Source organism: Oryctolagus cuniculus, chromosome 16, assembly GCF_051225735.1.
Source record: "Oryctolagus cuniculus isolate XC-2025 breed Fujian yellow rabbit chromosome 16, ASM5122573v1, whole genome shotgun sequence".
In the NCBI taxonomy this organism is placed as follows: domain Eukaryota; kingdom Metazoa; phylum Chordata; class Mammalia; order Lagomorpha; family Leporidae; genus Oryctolagus; species Oryctolagus cuniculus.
The window spans coordinates 2,466,962-2,483,351 of record NC_142882.1 but is presented as its reverse complement, the minus strand read 5'-3'; the positions used below and the strand labels follow the sequence as shown (position 1 = coordinate 2,483,351).

The following is a 16,390-nucleotide window of genomic DNA, read 5'->3' as shown; positions in this document are numbered from 1 at the left end:
CGTGTCCTTTTCAGGACACCATGAGGGTGGAAAGATGGAGGTCCTGCTTGCTGGCCCCTTAGGGACTTAGGGTTCCACCCTCCCCACCCTGTGAACTCTGATGTCAATTACACATGAATTACCAGGAGCCGCACCCAGGCGGCCTCAGTTCCCACTTCCCTGGCCGCCAAGGCTGGGTTTGGAGGAGCCCCACGGTCCACTCCTGCATCATGACACCTGCCCAAACAGGACGTCCCAGGTCAGCTGCCAGCAGGTGTGAGAGGCCGAATTGAGTCGGTTTGGCTATAGATCCACTTCCTTCTTCCTTCTTGGAGAACCATCGCCGAGGAATCCACCTGTGCCTGGTCCTCAGCCTCCCAGGGAGCCGCTCAGCGCCCCCCAGCCCCCAGGTAAGGGCTCTGGGGGCGCGGGGCTCCGCACCCGTCCACTGCTTTGCCCCAAGTGGCAGCCGGGGCCAGCCCAGAGCCCACGGAGGAGAAGCAGCCGAGACTTGGCCATTGGCCCCGACGGGCGTCTTCCTGGGTGCTGGGGAGGGCGGGAGTGCTGGGGGGGGGGTGCCGGGAGGGGATGGAGGGTTCCGGTGGCTTTGCCTCGCCGGGAGGGGCAGGGCGTGGGTCTGTGTCCTGGGCGGGTGGTGGTGAGACCCTCCTTCCCTGTGGCGAGGGGACTGGATGCAGACCTGGGACCTCACCCCGCACCGGGCGGTTGTTTTTTTTTTTTTTTTCTTTTTTTTTTCTTTTTGTCTTTTTTTCCCCTGGGGCAAAGCCTCGGGGGTGATCTCAGCCCTGGTGCCCTGTCCCCCTTGTCACACAGGCTTGGGGATGTCCTGGGAGGCGCGACCATAAACCGGGCCCTAATGCCTGCCAGATGGCTGTTAACGATATTTGGAGACGTTGGCCTCCCGCACGCGGCCCCGCGGTGGGTGGGGGGCGGGCATGGGCATAGTTCACCGCGCCCCCCAGCCTTGGCCCGCCTCCCTCAAGGCCTCGCTTTGGGGCTCTGTGCAGAACCCTTCTCCCAGCATGGAAAAGCCACCAGGCAGGAGGACCCGCAGCCAGCCCGAGCGCAGGGCGAGTGCACAGTTCAAGTGCACACCGCTCTCCCCACCCCACCCCGCCATGGCCGTCAGATCTGAACGTGGCCTTCTCTGGGGCAAAGCATACTCAAACCTCAGTCACCTTATTTCTGTTGGCTTGGAGGAAAGACACACACAGAGAAGCAGATCTTCCATCTGCTGGTTCCCAGATGCCCTGAACAGCCAGAGCGGAGCCAGGGCCCCATCTGGGTCTCCCGCCTTCCCTAGAATGCACCTTAGCAGGGAGGGAGTGGATCGGAAGCAGAGCCGGGACTTGAACCCTGGCACTCCGTCCGATATAGGACGCAGCTGTCCCAACTGGTGTTTAAACAGTTTTTTTTCTGGGGCTGGCACTATGGCATAGTGGGTAAAACTGCCACCTGCAGTGGCGGCATCCCATACGGTGCCGGTTCTAGTCCTGGCTGCTCCACTTCCCATCCAGCTCCCTGCTGTAGCCTGGGGAAGCAGCAGGAGATGGGCCAAGTCCTTGGGCCCCTGCACGCACGGGGGAGAGCCAGTAATGAACCATCAGTGAGCGTTTTACATTCTTGCCATCACGCCGGGGGTTGGCCGCTGCTTCCTCCCCGAACAGCTCTGTTGGGTTTAATGGAAAAGAAAAACTGTCCAGGAAGAAGAGAGGGGCGGGAGAGGCCCCTCCCACCCACTGGTTTGGTCCCCAGATGCCTGGGAGCCGGGAGCTGCACCCGGGTCTCCCAGGTGGGCGGCAGGGACCCAGGCACTGGAGCCGTCGCCGCCACCTCCCGGGCGGCGCGTGACCAGGGAGCCGCGGCCAGGTGCTGGGCTGTGGGCACAGACGCCTTCAGCCCGGGCCACACTGCCCGTCGCCCGGCCTTCAGAAGCGGCCTCGGGTCGTGTTCCTGGTGACTCTGGATCGCCCGCCTTCCGGATCCTGGCTCACAGCGCGGTGTTAAAGGGTCGCAGCCCACAGCGCCTGGCGGACAGGCGGGAGGCGCACCTGCATCCCGCATCCGGGGGCCTGGGTTCCAGTCCAGCTCTGCCTCCAACCCCAGCTCCCTGCACACCCCGGGAAGTGGCAGCGAGGGCTCCAGTGCCTGGGCCCCTGCCGCCCCCGTGGGAGCCCCGGATGGAGCTCCCGGCTCCCTAGGCAACCTGGCCCAGCCCCGGCTGTGTGGGCATTTGGGACCTGACCCAGCAGAAGGGATCTCCCCCCCTTCCCCCTCCCCCTCCGTCTCTCTCCCTCCCCATATACATTTGAACCTGCAAGGGCGAGAGGTTGGGGTGACTCCAGCTGTGTGTTCTGCACGGCTGCTGGCTCGGGGGCCGCGGGGAGCTCGGAGGTGCAGCACTGGGATCCAGGAGGAGCTGGGCACGGAGGGAAACTGAGGCCAGACTGCCTCAGGGTCCTGGCCACGGGTGGCTGACCGGCAGGGCTCGGGGCAGCGTGCCCCCTAGTGGCTGGGTTCTGCAGTGCTACCCGCACCCTGCCAGAGGCTCCCAGCAGGCATCTGTGTCATGACCCCGCTGTCCCCCCAGCCTCTGTCCTGGGCTCCCAGATGGCCCAGCATGGGACCAGGGGACCCCAGTGCCTGCTGAGTGCGACACCAAGTGAATGAGTTCAGTGGGCAGCACCTAGCCTCTGCTGTGCTGTCCCTTGGCCCCTGGCTTCCCTTCTGTAAAACTGGAATGGTAACCGTTAGGACGTGGCCTCCGCAGATGAGCTCCGGTCGCTCGTGACTGTCCAGTGCCTGGGTCCCAGTCATCGACGACACCGAGGCCACCCCCCTACCTCCCAGCTACACCGACCCATGGAGCCACTCCGCCAGACCCAGCGGCCGCGTCCCTGGCGCCAGTGTGTCGCTGGGCTACTGTTCCAGCTGCTGCTGGCCCTGTGTGTCTTCTCCTACCTACGAGTGTCTCGCGACAACCCCAGCGGCTCCTGGCTCTCAGGCCCCAACACCACGGTGGCACGTGCCGCCGCAGCTCCCGCCTGCCAGGCCACGCCTGGGCCCCCGGCCCGCCGGCCCCTGGTGGTCCTGCTGTGGACCTGGCCCTTCCACGTGCCTGTGGAGCTGCGCCGCTGCTCAGACCTGCGGCCCGGCACGGCCGACTGCCAGCTGACCGCCAACCGCAGCATGTACCCCTGGGCGGATGCGGTCATTGTGCACCACCGGGAGGTGAGTGCGCAGCCGCGGACACAGCTTCCCCAGGCCCCGCGGCCGCCCGGGCAGCGCTGGGTGTGGTTCAGCCTGGAGTCCCCCAGCCACTGCCGGCAGCTGCGCGCGCTGGACGGCTACTTCAACCTCACCATGTCCTACCGCAGCGACTCGGACATCTTCACGCCCTACGGCTGGCTCGAGCCCTGGTCCGGGGGGCCCACCGCCGCGCAGCTCAACCTCTCGGCCAAGACCGAGCTGGTGGCCTGGGTGGTGTCCAACTGGCGGAACGCGTCAGCGAGGGTGCAGTATTACCATCAGCTGCGCGGGCACCTGCCGGTCCACGTGTTCGGGGCCTCGCACCAGCCGCTGCCCCGCGCCTCCATGATGGAGGTTCTGAGCCGCTACAAGTTCTACCTGGCCTTCGAGAACTCCCAGCACCCCGACTACATCACGGAGAAGCTGTGGAGGAACGCGCTGGAGGCCTGGGCCGTGCCCGTGGTGCTGGGCCCCCCCAGGAGCAGCTACGAGCGCTTCCTGCCACCCGACGCCTTCATCCACGTGGACGACTTCCCGAGCCCCCGGGCGCTGGCCCGGCACCTGCAGGCGCTGGCCGGCGACCCCGCCCGCTACCTGGGCTACTTCCGCTGGCGGGAGACGCTGCGGCCCTGCACCAGGAACTGGGCCCTGGACTACTGCAAGGCCTGCTGGCACCTGCAGGAGGAGCACCGGTACCAGGTGGTGCCCAGCATTGCCTCTTGGTTCACGTGAGGCGGCCGGCGTGGGGCCCCGGGCAGTGTCTGGGCCCTGGGAGGTGCCACCCCGGGGTGCCTGCGGGGGGCTGGTGGTGCACCCTGTTCTCTCCATGAAAACACTACAAAGCAAAACCGGCCCGAAGATGTGGTTCCGGGGCCTGCGCTGTGGCCCAGCGGGTAAAGCCGCCGCCTGCAGTGCCGGCATCCCACATGGGTGCCAGTTCGAGCCCCGGCTGCTCCACTTCCCATCCGGCTCTCTGCTATGGCCTGGAAGAGCAGTGGAGGACGGCCCAAGTCCTTGGGCCCCTGCACCCACGTGGGAGACCCGGAAGAAGCTCCAGGCTCCTGGCACAGCTCTGTCCGTTGAGGCCATGTGGGGAGAGAACCCGCAGATGCAAGACCTCTCTCTCTAACTTTCAAATAAATAAATCTTCAAATAAAAAATAATAAAATACGGCTCCTACCCCCAGGGTGGTGCTGCACCCCAGGGGCTGTCACAGCTGGGGGAGGGGTGGCCGTCCCCAGCCGGCGGGGGAGGACCCACGCAGAGCAGCCCCAGTCAAGAGGGTGGAAAACTGCTCTGGGAGTTGTGGCTTGCTTTTATTTTTATGTATATTTAACGATTTTATTTATTTATTTGAGAGGTGGAAAGAAAGGTCTTCCATTGCTGGTTCACTCCCCAAATGGCCACAGAGGCCGGAGCTGGGCTGATCCCAAGCCAGGAGCTTCTTCCAGGTCTCCCACGCGGGTGCAGGGGCCCAAGCACTTGGGCCACCTCCCACTGCTCTCCCAGGCCACAGCAGAGAGCCGGATGGGAAGTGGAGCAGCTGGGACTCGAACCGCGGCCCATACAGGATGCCGGCGCTGCAGAGACTTTGCCCACAGCACCGGCCCCCCATCCTGTAGCTTTCCTGAGGAGGCCCCCGGGAGTGTCTGGAGCCCCGCAGAGAGCCCAGGGAGGTGGGAGGGGCAGAGCTGGGACAAGGGGCACCTTCTCCGCCCCCCTCCCCACACACAGGGCAAGGCCGAGGCGTCCCCTCCCCCGGTGTGTGTGGTGGGGAGGGCGTGGCCTCGGCGTGTGGGTGGCTGTGATGGTCAGGCCGCCGGTGGATCCTTGCCACGCACACTCATCGAGTGACCACATGTGGCTCCGCGCGGGTGCATGTGCGGGCTGTGAGGTCCTCCGTGCGCGCGCAGGGGCCCTGGCTGTCGCCGCAGGACGCAGGGTCTGAGCGCCTGTTGGGTGTGGCTACTGCGCCCGAAGGCGGGGCCCTGGTGCCGTGGGGTGTGGGTGGTCTCACCCGAGGGGGTGGTATCGGAACTGTGGGTTAGCACGTGCACCTGTCTGGTGCACCTGTCTGCCGAGCTCCTGCAGGGGTGGGGGGCAGCCCCAGCCCCCTCCCCGCCCCGCCCCCCTGTAGTCCTGGGTCTGGGGTGGGGAGCCAGGGACCCTGGGGACGGCGCGCGCTCTCACGAGCTCTCCGGGGAGCGCAGGGGCCATGTCTCCCGCTCTGGGCCCCACCAGGATGGGGGACCTGAGGCCCTGGGCGTCCGCAGCGGGGCTGACTCAGCCGTCAGCGCAGGACTCCCGCAAACCTCAGCCAAGGCCGCGGGGGCGGCAGGAACCCAGCCCGGCCGCCGCCTTCCAGCAGACCACCCACGGCTCCCTGAAGTCATGCTGGTCAGCTGCCTCGAGTGCATCTCCGGCCCGAGGGCAGCTCTGGCCCGCGGCCTTCTGCCCGGGGGCGGGGGTCCGAGCTGGGCGGAAAGGAGACGGAGGGGCTGCACCGCCCCAGGCCTGGAGAATGAGGGGAGGCGACGATGCTCCTAGGAGATCCTTTTAGGGGGCAAAGGGAGACTTGGGGGAGCCCCGGTGTGCGGCGGGGTGCAGGGGCTGTCCCCTCGGGGCCACGCCCCCCAGTGCCACCGCAGGGCGTTAGGGTTCCCCCTGCCCGGCCCGCGCGCGCTCCCCTCCCCTCCCCGCGCCGCCGCCTGGGGCCTGCGGAGCGTCACGGTGACACCGCGGGCAAATCCAAACAGCGCGCGGCCGCGCCGTAAATCCCGGCTCGAGGCCCGGCCAAGCTCCCAGGGCCCAGGACGCGGGTCCCCGGCTGCGCCCGCCCCGGGGCCGTCCATCCCGCCGGCCGCTCGGCAGCGCCTGGCTGTTTTCAGCCGCGCCACTGGACCTCCGTCCGTCCCGTCGGGGCGTCCGCTCCGGCCCCCAGCAGCACGCACGGCGGACCCGGCCGGGCGGGCCCTGCACCCCGCTCCCCTGGTGCGCACCCCGCAAAGGGGGCTCCGCGCGCCCCGCCTCGCCCAGTGGGCACGGCGCCCTCCACCGCTCCGTCTCCCCAGTGGGCACGGCGCCCTCCACCGCTCCGTCTCCCCAGTGGGCACGGCGCCCCCTCCGTCTCCCCAGTGGGCACGGCGCCCCCCGCCCCTCCGTCTCCCCAGTGGGCACGGCGCCCCCCGCCCCTCCGTCTCCCCAGTGGGCACGGCGCCCCCCACCGCTCCAATCTCCCCAGTGGGCACGGCGCCCCCCGCCCCTCCGTCTCCCCAGTGGGCACGGCGCCCCCCGCGCGCTCCCTCGCGCCCGCTCCGGCAGTGAGTGACAGCCCAGCCGAGTTCCCACGCTTTATCTCGAGGCAGTTATCGCGAGAGTCCCCCGGCCGCGAGGCCGTCCTCTGCGCACGCGCAGTCCGTCGCGGCGTGCCGTCGGGGCCCGGTGAGGTAGGGTCACACGCAGGCGCACTCGCGCGCCGACAGCTCGCGCACCGTGTGGTAGCGGCTGTGCACGTCCAGGAAGGACACCTCGTCCTCGTAGGCCGTCGGGCGGCAGCAGGGCTGCGCGCGCACGCGCTCCCGCCGCACGCGCCGCCGCTGGCGCAGGCGCCGCAGCCCGAGGTCGTAGACGCGCGTGGCCGCCTCGCACGCGCCTGCGCAGTAGCGGAACAGCACCGTCTCGTCCGACGCGTAGCCCAGGCCCAGCTCGCTCACGCGCACCTCGAGCTCGCGCAGCCCGCACGGCCGCGCGCCGGGGCGCGGGCGCGCGCGCCGCCGCCGAGGCCCTGCCCGACGGCGCGGACCTGGGGACCGGCCCGCCCAGGGCGTCAGCTCGCGCAGCTCCACGGCGTCCGGCGCGCCCTGCAGCAGTGCCCGGTCTGGAGGTGAGAGAGAGAGAGAGAGAGAGAGAGAGAGAGAGGGAGGGGTCAGCGCGGGAGCCCCGCCCACCCGGCCCCGCCCTCGCCTGTCAATCAGCAGAGCCGTCGCGGCTCCGTGGGACCCCCGCCCCGGGACCCCCCACATCTCTGCGCCCCTGGGCGAACGCCCCCACCCGTCCAGGAAACCGGACCGGGCCGTCCGTCGGGGCTTCTCCGCGTGCGAGGTCGTGCAGGCTGGGGGGCCCCCGCCGGTCCCCCCAGCCGCGGTCCGGTCGCCATCCCCTGCTCACCCGCGGTCCCGGGAGGTCCTGCAGCTCCGTCCCTGGGCCTCGGAGCCTACACGGGGCCCCCACGCCGCAGGCCCTGCCCCAGACGCGGGCGGGGGCCACGCAGCAGGTGGCGGGGAACGACGCCCCCACCCCCCCAGGCGGGTGCACCTGGCCACAAGCAAAGGCGCCTCTCGGGGGGCCCGAGGGGAGGGGCGTCTGTCCCCCCACTCCCCTCCCCAGGGCCCGTCTGTGCCCCCCCCACCCCAGAGGCAGGGGCCGCTGAGCCCCGGGGCCCGGACTGGGGCGGCCAGGACGGCTCCGGCACACGCGGGGGTCACTGTTTCGCCCTGCTGGACAGAGCTGCGGGTTCACGCGGGCGAGCTGAGGTCGGGGCAGCTGGCACGGCCGCCACTCGGACCCTGACCCTTTCTTCGTGTGGGCAACCCCCTCCCCTGTGCCGTAGACCACCAGAAGTGGCGGCTCCTGTCTGGCTGCGCCCCCCCCTACCCCTCACCACCCGCCCTGCCCCGGGGGGGGGGGCAGCAGGTAAAATGCAGAGGGGCCCCGCCCCCCCTCCGCCGCTCCAGCCTCCTCAGGGAGGGCCCAGGACGTGGTGGGGGTTGGGGGGCCCGGCCGTCGCCCCCTCTTCCGGTGAGGGCCGCCCCGTGCATGCAGCCCCACCACTGGGGCCGTCGTGGGGTGCGGGGGCGTCTCGGAAGGCCTCGCGGGGGGGGGGACAGGAAGCGGAGCTGGCACCCGAGGGTGCCCTTGTCCATTGTGAGGACAAGAAGGGGATTGTGTGGGCCGGCAGGGCAGGCAGGGACCCGCACGCTCGCAGGCCCGGGCACACGCGTCCCCCACGTGCGGCCTCGCCCCCGCGGCCCGCACGCACAGGAGGTCAGGGCCCACGCAGCGCCCTGGGCTGGGAGCCTGCTGCAGGGCGCACGCCACTTCCCACGCCCCGGGTCTCCTCCGCGCAGCCTCTGGGTCTCCCTTCCCTTCCCCTCGGTCCCTGGGGGCCTCCCGCTCAGCCTGGCCCCCCCCGCCACCCCCCGCCGGGCTGTGGGCGCAGCGCCCAGGCCTAATCTCCATCCATCTGGCCCCCGCGGCCCCTCAGGGCCAAAGCCTAATTCCCCGTGACAGCTGAGCCCGACGACCCGGGTTCCCAGCAGCCTGGGGGGGGATTTGCACCCTCCCTCCACCCCACCCCCAAATAAAGAAAAACACCCTCCGAGAGCCCCCCTGCACTGGGGTGGGCGGGGCTTACACTGGGCCAGGCGGGCAATCCGGGCGTCCAGGGTCCGAGGCGGGCGGCGCAGCGGGGCCAGCGCGGGTCCGAGGCCCTCTCGGCACATCCAGACGGTCAGCAGAGAACTGCACAGCGCCCAGGCCAAGGCCGCCGCCTTCCAGCGCTGCATGCTGGGCCTGCGGGCAGGGGAGGGTCAGCCGCGCGCCGCGGACACAGCCGGGCCCCCTGGCTTCGGACGGCTCCTGCTTCCTGATGGATAGGCGCCCCCGGAGATGCAGGAAGGAACCACCGAGCCAGGTTGCGGGGTGCCGGGCTGTGTGCCAGGGTGCAGGGGAGCCACCCCGTGGGGGGAGGGGGTGGCCCCAGGGTGCTTCCCCCAGGAGCTGATGAGAGAGTCCAGGCATGATCGGAAGGTAGGCGCTGGCCCAGCACCAGTGCAAGGCCCGAGGCTGGACCAAGCTCCGGTCTCCTAGCAACAGCGCGGCTGCGGCCTGCGGCCCGGTGGCAGGGGCGTCCCCAGCAGGTGGCGCTGTGGGGCCGGGGTGCCAGGGGCGCCGCGGGAGGCAGGGCTCTGTCCCCTGCCCAGAGGGTCCCGGGGGGCCCTCCCGCCCCTTCCCCTGCCTCAGAGCGCGGCGAGCGCCCCCGCCGGGCGTCTCCACCGGCCTTGCCTTCCCTCCCTCCCCATTCCCATTCCCCGCGCGCAGCGCCTCCTCCGGGAAGCCGCCCCTGACCGCCGCCCCTCCCCCAGCCGCAGGCCGGCGCGGGGGCCCGCACTCTGCGCGGGGAGCGCACCGATCCCCGCGCGCGGCCGTCGGCCCGCCCGCCCGCGTTTACATTCCCCGCCTGGCCGCCTGGTGTCGGCCGCGGAGCCTGGCGGCAGGCCCGGCGTAAACATTTACACGCGGCGCTGCAAGCCCGGGCGGACGCTGGGGCGCCCCGAGGCGCGCACCGCGGGCACGCGCTTATCTGCGCGCGCCAGCTGAATTTCGTTTGCATACATTTGCGTCTCACTTGCGCACGATTTGCATGGGCAGGGACTGGAGTCGCCGCTCCCCCCTCCCCTTGCTGCAGCTCCCCACCTGCTGGGTCACTCCCCAAATGCGCCCAACGACCAGGGCTGGAGCCAGGAGTCAGGAGCTCCATCCGCGGCTCCCATGGGCGCCAGGGACCCCAGCTCCTGGCCCATCACCGCTGCCCCCCGGGCGTGCGTTCGCAGGGAGCTGGGATGAGGGGCAGAGCTGGGGCTGGAGCTGTGGGGTGCAGGGGCTGGAGCTGTGGGGTGCAGGGGCCTCAGCCGCCGTGCCAACGCCCACCCCACACCAGGGTCCCTGTCCCTGGGGCAGCAGACCGGGCCGTGCAGAGGCCCTGGGGCAGCAGGCGTAGGCTCTGGAAGGGGGCGTCTCCTCCCCGAGCCAGGGGCCGACCCCGCACCCTGTGCCCAACCCCAGTCCACAATGCGCGCAGAGGGACCCGGCAACCCCACGGGAGCCCGCAGGTGCCGCTGACGCCGGGTCCGCACTGAACGGACGGACCGAGAGGCCCAGGCCCAGGCCTGTGGAGTTGGCCCAGGACCGGAGCGGGAAGCGCGCTCGGGTCCCCCGGCAGGGGCAGGGCGCCTCGGGCCGCGGCTGCCCACCATTGCCAGGGCCTGAGAGTGACCGAGGGACCCCCCAGCTCCGGCGGGGGCGCTGACAAGCCTGCTAGCAAAGGCCTCTCCGTGTGGGGGCCCCGGGGAGCCAGGGCGCGGCCACGCCCACCTGGGCGATGCGCACGGGAGGCGTCTGGGCCACACCTCCGCTTCTGGCTGGAGCCCGCGGCATCCCGAGCGCTGGGGCGGAGCGGGAGGGGAGACTGAGGCTGGGCAGGTCCATCCGGTCCGCGGTTTCCTCGCTGGTGTGGGCGGACCTTGCTCGCCTTCCCCACGCCGGGGCGACGCCCTGGAGCCCTTCCCCAGGGAACACCCCCAGGCAGACCGGCCTCCGTGACTGCTCCCAGGGAGAGAACTCCTACGTGTCCCGCAGCGCCCCGCCTCCCGAGCCCCTCCCCCAGGAAGCTCCCCCGCTCCCCTGTCTGCTGGGCCGGGGCATCGGGGGCTCAGGGGACGCCCTCCCTTCCCGCAGCCACGCAGCGGCCGCCACTACACGGACGCGCGCGCACGGCCTCGGTTTCCCCCATCAGCGTGCAGCCCTTGGGGGTTCCCCGGGGTTCCCCTGATGGGGAAACCTAGGGCCCTTGAGGGACGGGCCCTGCCCACGGCGAGACTCCGCGGCTCCGTGGAACGAGGCAGATTCCGCAGCCACTAGACGCTGCCCCTCCCCCGCGGGCGGGCGGGGGAGGGGGCCCGGGGCAGCCGCCGCACATCTGGGGCAAACCAGGAACATGTGGCGGCGCAGCTGTTCCCGGGGCCGGGGGCCAGCCTGGGGGTCGCCTCGCGTGGGAGGGGGCGGCAGACGCAGCACCCCCGGCCGCCCCCTCCCCGCTCGGCCAGGAGAGGGGCGGGGCCTCCCCGCAGCTCCGAGCGCCAGGCTGCAGCCCCGCGCCGGGTGTCTCCGGGTGAAGCGAGGTGGCACCGGCGTCCCCGTGACCCCGGGGGACGGACGTTCCGGGACAAGAGGGCGGCTCGGGGGCCAGCGCGGTAGAGGCGGCCGCCTGGGGCTTACGTACAGGTGGCCAGGGAAGCTCCTGCTCACCCCTCAAAGCCCCAGGCCCAGCGCCCCCTCCTCCACGGCCGGGATGGGGCCTAGTGGAGCCGCCCCCTGCTGCCTCCCCAGGGGCGCATTAGCAGGACCTGGGCGGGGGGCGTGGAGGAGCCCGGATGGAAGCTGCACCCCGGTTCGGGGTGTGGGGGTCCCAAGCGGGGCTTGGCCGCCGTGGCCACAGCTCCACCCTCTCGGCCTCTCTCAGCCCAGGACTCCGCCCAGCCTCCTCGGCCCCGCCCCAGCCCCCTCAGCTCCGCCCCCGGCCTCCTTGGCCCCGCCCCCAGTCTGCTCGGGTTCAGAGACACTGAGTCTCGCCCAAGGCCACACAGCACAGCGGGGGGGCTGCACCCCCACCCTCTGGAGCCCCAGGCAGCGCTGGGGGGGGGGCGGAGAGGCCCAGGGCCGGAGTCCGGTCCGGTTTGAGGAGGGGGGCAAGGGAGAGGCCCACAGGGCAGGGCCCGGGCTGGGGGTCAGGGCTCGGTGGCCACCGCCCCGTGGGGGTCAGGAACTAAGTGACGGGTGAGGCCGTGCGAGAACCAGGACCCAGACGAGGCCGCCGCGCCGGGGTGCGTGTGCGTGTGTGTGCAGGCCGGAGGGCTGCTCGGAGGAGGAGGCGCGCAGGTGAGCCAGGAGGGCGGGAAAGAGGCCGTCCGGGAAGGTCTGGGCGGCGGGTGGGGGCTGCAGCCCTGTCGCTGCGGTGCGTGCGTGGGCGTGCGCGTGCGTGGCGGAGCGGCGGTGCTCTCTTGGCTCCTAGTTCCACGCCGGGCGAGTCGGGCTGGCCCTGGGCCCCGCAGGTGTGGGGTGGGGGCGGGGCGTGACGGGATCAGCCTAATGAGGCCTGGCACGGCTGAGCCGCTGGCGCTCGGCCCCCGGGAGCGTGGCCGGCAGGGCGGGGCCTAACCCCGCCCGGCTTCCCGGGAACCCAGGCCACCCAGGCGCCACGGCCGGCCCGGGCATCGCGTGGCTGGGGCCGCTGGAACAATCCCTCCCTCCCACACTCGCAGGACACCTCCCCTGTGCCGTACCCAGCCGTGCCGTCGGCCCTCTTCGGACCTCTGCGTGTGCCATCGCTGTCCCCTCTTCCCCAACCCAGAAAACTCCTATTCACCCCTCAGAGCCCCAGCGTCAAGGGCCCACCCCTGGGAGTCCGCCCTGACCCTGGCACCCTGAGAGGTCCTCTCTCTGGGCCCTGTGTCCTTGAGGGCCGGGGCGCAGGAGCGCTGACTCCACGCCGCTCTGGCGCCCGCCTCTTCCCCAGACGTCTGGAGCCGCCCGGTGCCTGGCTCCCGGCCGCAGCCCTGCAGGTCCCTGGGGCCTGGCAGGACCACCGGGTGGTGGAATCTCACACACGGAGCCGGCGGCCAGGGGAGGCCTGGGATTCTCCGCCGCACCCGGCGGCTCTGTGCGGGGGGCCCCTGGGCAGGGAGCTGGGGTGGGGGGTGGGCGAGGCTGGGGGACAGCCGCCCAGCCGGTCTCGCCCACTGGGGCTCTGGGCCTGGGGGCCGGGACACAGAGTCTGGGAGGGCGGGGGCTGGAGGGGCAGGGGTCCGACCCGCGGTGCCAGCCGCGCGGCGCCCCAGCAGAGGCCGTTTCTCGGTGGCCCCAGCTCTGCGCACTGGCTGCAGCCCCCCGCGCCCCCCATCCGGGGCACAGGGGGTCCCGCCCCGCACGGAGTCGCCTCGGACGGCCGCACAGCCTCGCCCCCGCCGGATCCCGCCTTCGCCCTTAAGGGACCCCCCACCCGCTCCACGCCCTCTTGCGGCCGAGCGGGCACTCGGAGCCCAGGGCCCGGCGCTCACCGGAGGACACCGTGTCCCCGGCGGCGGCGGCGGCGCGCAGGGAGCGCGCCCCTGACAGATGTTTAGCTCTGCGCGCAGCTGGGCGGCGCCGGCAGCCGCCGGCCGGGGTCCGCGGGGTCTGGGTGCCCCCGCGCACGCAGCCCCCGGGGCGGGAGGGGCGTCTGGGTCGCGGCGCCTTAGCGGCTGGGGAGGGGGCCCCCGGCTGTCCCTGCTCCCACCCTCCAGGGCGGCGCACGTGGGGGGTCCGAAGCGGCAGAGGCGCGCGCGCCCCGTCGGATCGGGGCCACCCCCGCCGGACCCCGGCGCCGGACAGGGGCCTGCGCGCACGGCGGACCTGTCGCCCCCCGACCCCACCCTCATTCGCCCGCCCGCCCCAGACCGGGAGCCGAGCCACGGGGCCCCCGCAGCCCGCACCCCCACCCCCAGCCCCGCGTGCGGGCCGGGCCGTGCGCTCGCGCCGCTCCCCTGCGCGCCCCCCTGCTTACCTGCTCCGGGCGCGGGGCTACCCGTCAGTGGCGGCCGCGCCGGCCCCAGCCCCTGCCCCTGCCGCCGCGACCGCCATCCGGGCCGCCTGGGCCCGCGGCGCCCGGGGGGGACCCGGGCCGGAGGAGGCGGCCGCGGGGGGTGCGCGGCGCGGCCCGGCCCATGGGGCCCCCCCGGGCTCGCTCAGCCGCGGGCTGCGGCCATCCCGGCCCGGCTGGGGCGCGGGCGGGGGCGGGGGCTGGGGCTCGGGGTGCCCTGGACGGCCGGCGGCTCCGGGGGCGCAGGGGCGCACGGACGGCGCGGGCGGCCTGGGCGCGCGGCGCGGGGCTCCGGGGCGGCGGCGCGAGGGGCCCGAGCGATCCCAGCGGCTCCACGGCGCGCGCTCTCCCGCCGCGGACGGCTCGGCCGGCGCGGGGCCGGGGGCGGGGCTGGGGGCGGGGCCGGGGGCGGTGGCTCGGGTTTCCCGGGCCCGGGAGCCGCCCCCGCCCCTCCCCGCCCGCGCTCGAGGGGCGCCGGAGGAGTGCAGGTGGCAAAGAGGCGGGGGCCCCAGCGCCCCCAGACGGCGATCTGCCCCCCCGGGGCCCCGGGGACCCCGACGGCGCCCCTTCGGGAAAGCCGGGGCCGCAGAACGCCTCCGCCGCGAGGGTCCTCCCCTGGACCCCCGACAGCTGCCCCCAGCGCCCCCGCCCCACTGAGGATCCCGACTCACTGCCAGGCCCCCTCCGGAAAGCGAGGCGCCCAGGGCTCCCCCATCGTAAATGCCTCCCCCCAGGACACCCCTACTCCGGAGACCCCGACGGCGCCTCGTGCCCAGCTCCGAGCCCCGAGGACGCCCGCACGTCCCCCTCCGGCTGAGCCAGGTCCACGGCACCCACCCGCCCCCCGCGAGTGAGACCAGAGCCCCGCCGTGCGCGGCGCCCCCTCCCCGGGCACCGGCCGCGGAGACCCCGCTCCCATCCCTGGCTCCCACGGGCGCCCCCTTCTGGGCCCGAGACGCGCTGCGCGAGCGCCCGATCCCACCCGGCGGGTCCGCGTGCCCTGAGCGCCCCCTGGTGGCGCCCGGTGACCGAGAAACACGCGGCCTGGGACCTCGCGCCCTCCGCCCGGTTTCTGTCTCCTCCCCGCCCGATTTCTTTCTTATCCTGGACACCTGCGCTCCTGCAACCCGGCGATCGGGGGGTTAGGACCCCTGCCCCAAGGGGCCTGTGGGACGTATTCGCGGCACGTGCGGTGCACCTGCGTGGGGGACATGGGGCGCAGACACGCGGCCGCTGGGGTCGCCTGTTCCCGGCTCAGGGTGGAGACCGGCAGGGACCTAAATCCCGTGTGGCTGCGGGCTGTACCATCCCTGCCTGCTGCCTCAGTTTCCCTGCCTGTGGCGAGCGCACCTGCGCGATTCTCCGTGGTACGTGACAGCCGTGCACACACCTGCGCCTCCCGTGCCGGCGCGTGCGCGCGTGTGTACCTCCAGCCACGCCCCCACAGGATGCGCGGCCCGGCCCTAAGCCCACCCGCACCCCAGCCAGGGCCATGGAGCTGCCACCCGCGGCTTCTCGGCGGCCCCTGCGCTCCCCGACCCGCCCGGCCGCCCTGGCAATGCGACTTGAAAGACGGTTCTCCCTCTGGGGCGGGGGTTGGGGGGGCAGGACCCTGGGACAGGAGGGAGACCCGCAGACCCCCCGCACCCCTGTGGCCCTGGAGACGCCGCCTTTCCCGCCAGGATCAGCCTCGTGCTGTCACCCACACTCCCTGTGCCAGCCCCCAGGCAGGGGGTGACGGGGCACACCCGCCCTGCACCGTGCATCAGGCACGGGGGCGCTGCGCTGAGCCGCCGGGGTCTCCTTACGCTTGCGGGAAACTGAGGCTTTTACCAGGCCTCCCCCCACCACCACTCCTTCCAGGCTGGGGGGGGCAGCCTCTGCCCTTGAACCCAGCTCACTGCAAGTGCAGTCCATAGGTGCTCCCAGAGACACGGGGAGAGGTGGGGGGGCACCCCGGGCTCGGGACACACTTGGCCACTCCGGGAGTGGGCGGGGCCGGGGCCCTGACACCTGCCCGACCTCCTGCTGTTTGCCTGGAAATTAGTTCTGGTGCTCAGGGCCTCCTCAGACACCCGCCCCCTCCTGGTTGCTGTCTGTGAAACCCAAGGACCAGAGAGGCTGAGACGCTGGGCCCGGGCCACCCAGCACGGAGGGGGCTGGGCCCGCGCCGCCTGCCCCCAGGCCACGGCTCCCACGGTGTGGGGGGTGCTGTGTCCCCACACCACGGAGGTCCTGGGCAGCCGGCGGCCAAGCTGCGGCGGACTTGGCCCGCACAGAAGTTTCCATCTTAGCGCCAGGAGCCGGTCCAGGCAAGGGCTGCGCCTCGGGACCCCCAGGGACCAGGCCTGCGGAGGCGGAGGTGGCCGCGGGCCTCAGTACGCACCGGGGCCCGGCTCGCAGGGCCCGGCCTGTGCGTCTGCGGAGCTGGGCGCGAAAGCGGGGCGCCGCGGACTGCACGGCCACTCTCGGAGCTGGCGGGGGCCCCCCGCTGCTGGCCGGCCCGGGGAGGGGGCCCCTGAGGGCTGTGGGCGCCGGGAAGGAGGCAGCCGCTCCCGGCCAGGATGGTAAAAACAGCCCCGCGGCCGTCCCCAGGGGGCCATCAACACCCGCGGGTCGCAGGTCAAGGCGCCGCCCGGGGAGGGGGGTCTGGGGACAGCAAGGTGGGAAAACCATCAGGCGGCGGCTGTGTGGGCACCCCCCGCCCCCCGCTGCGGCTTCCTCCAG

At 72.6% G+C, this 16,390-nt stretch overlaps 2 protein-coding genes across 2 annotated transcripts; one reads left to right on the top strand and one right to left on the bottom strand.

The window, feature by feature from the left end:
• Window positions 1-249: 249 nt before the first annotated feature.
• LOC138845614 (3-galactosyl-N-acetylglucosaminide 4-alpha-L-fucosyltransferase FUT3) lies at window positions 250-4,097 on the top strand. Its single transcript, XM_070058716.2, has 2 exons — window positions 250-389; window positions 2,771-4,097. Exon 2 carries the CDS (start codon window positions 2,863-2,865, stop codon window positions 3,979-3,981), a length of 1,119 nt encoding a protein of 372 aa, XP_069914817.2. The 5' UTR covers window positions 250-389; window positions 2,771-2,862; the 3' UTR covers window positions 3,982-4,097.
• Window positions 4,098-6,584: 2,487 nt separating this feature from the next.
• On the bottom strand, window positions 6,585-13,765 carry NRTN (neurturin). Its single transcript, XM_070058714.2, has 3 exons — window positions 13,628-13,765; window positions 8,663-8,820; window positions 6,585-7,126 (listed from the first exon to the last, which is right to left on the bottom strand). Exons 2-3 carry the CDS (start codon window positions 8,811-8,813, stop codon window positions 6,702-6,704), a joined length of 576 nt encoding a protein of 191 aa, XP_069914815.2. The 5' UTR covers window positions 8,814-8,820; window positions 13,628-13,765; the 3' UTR covers window positions 6,585-6,701.
• Between the last annotated feature and the right edge of the window lie 2,625 nt (window positions 13,766-16,390).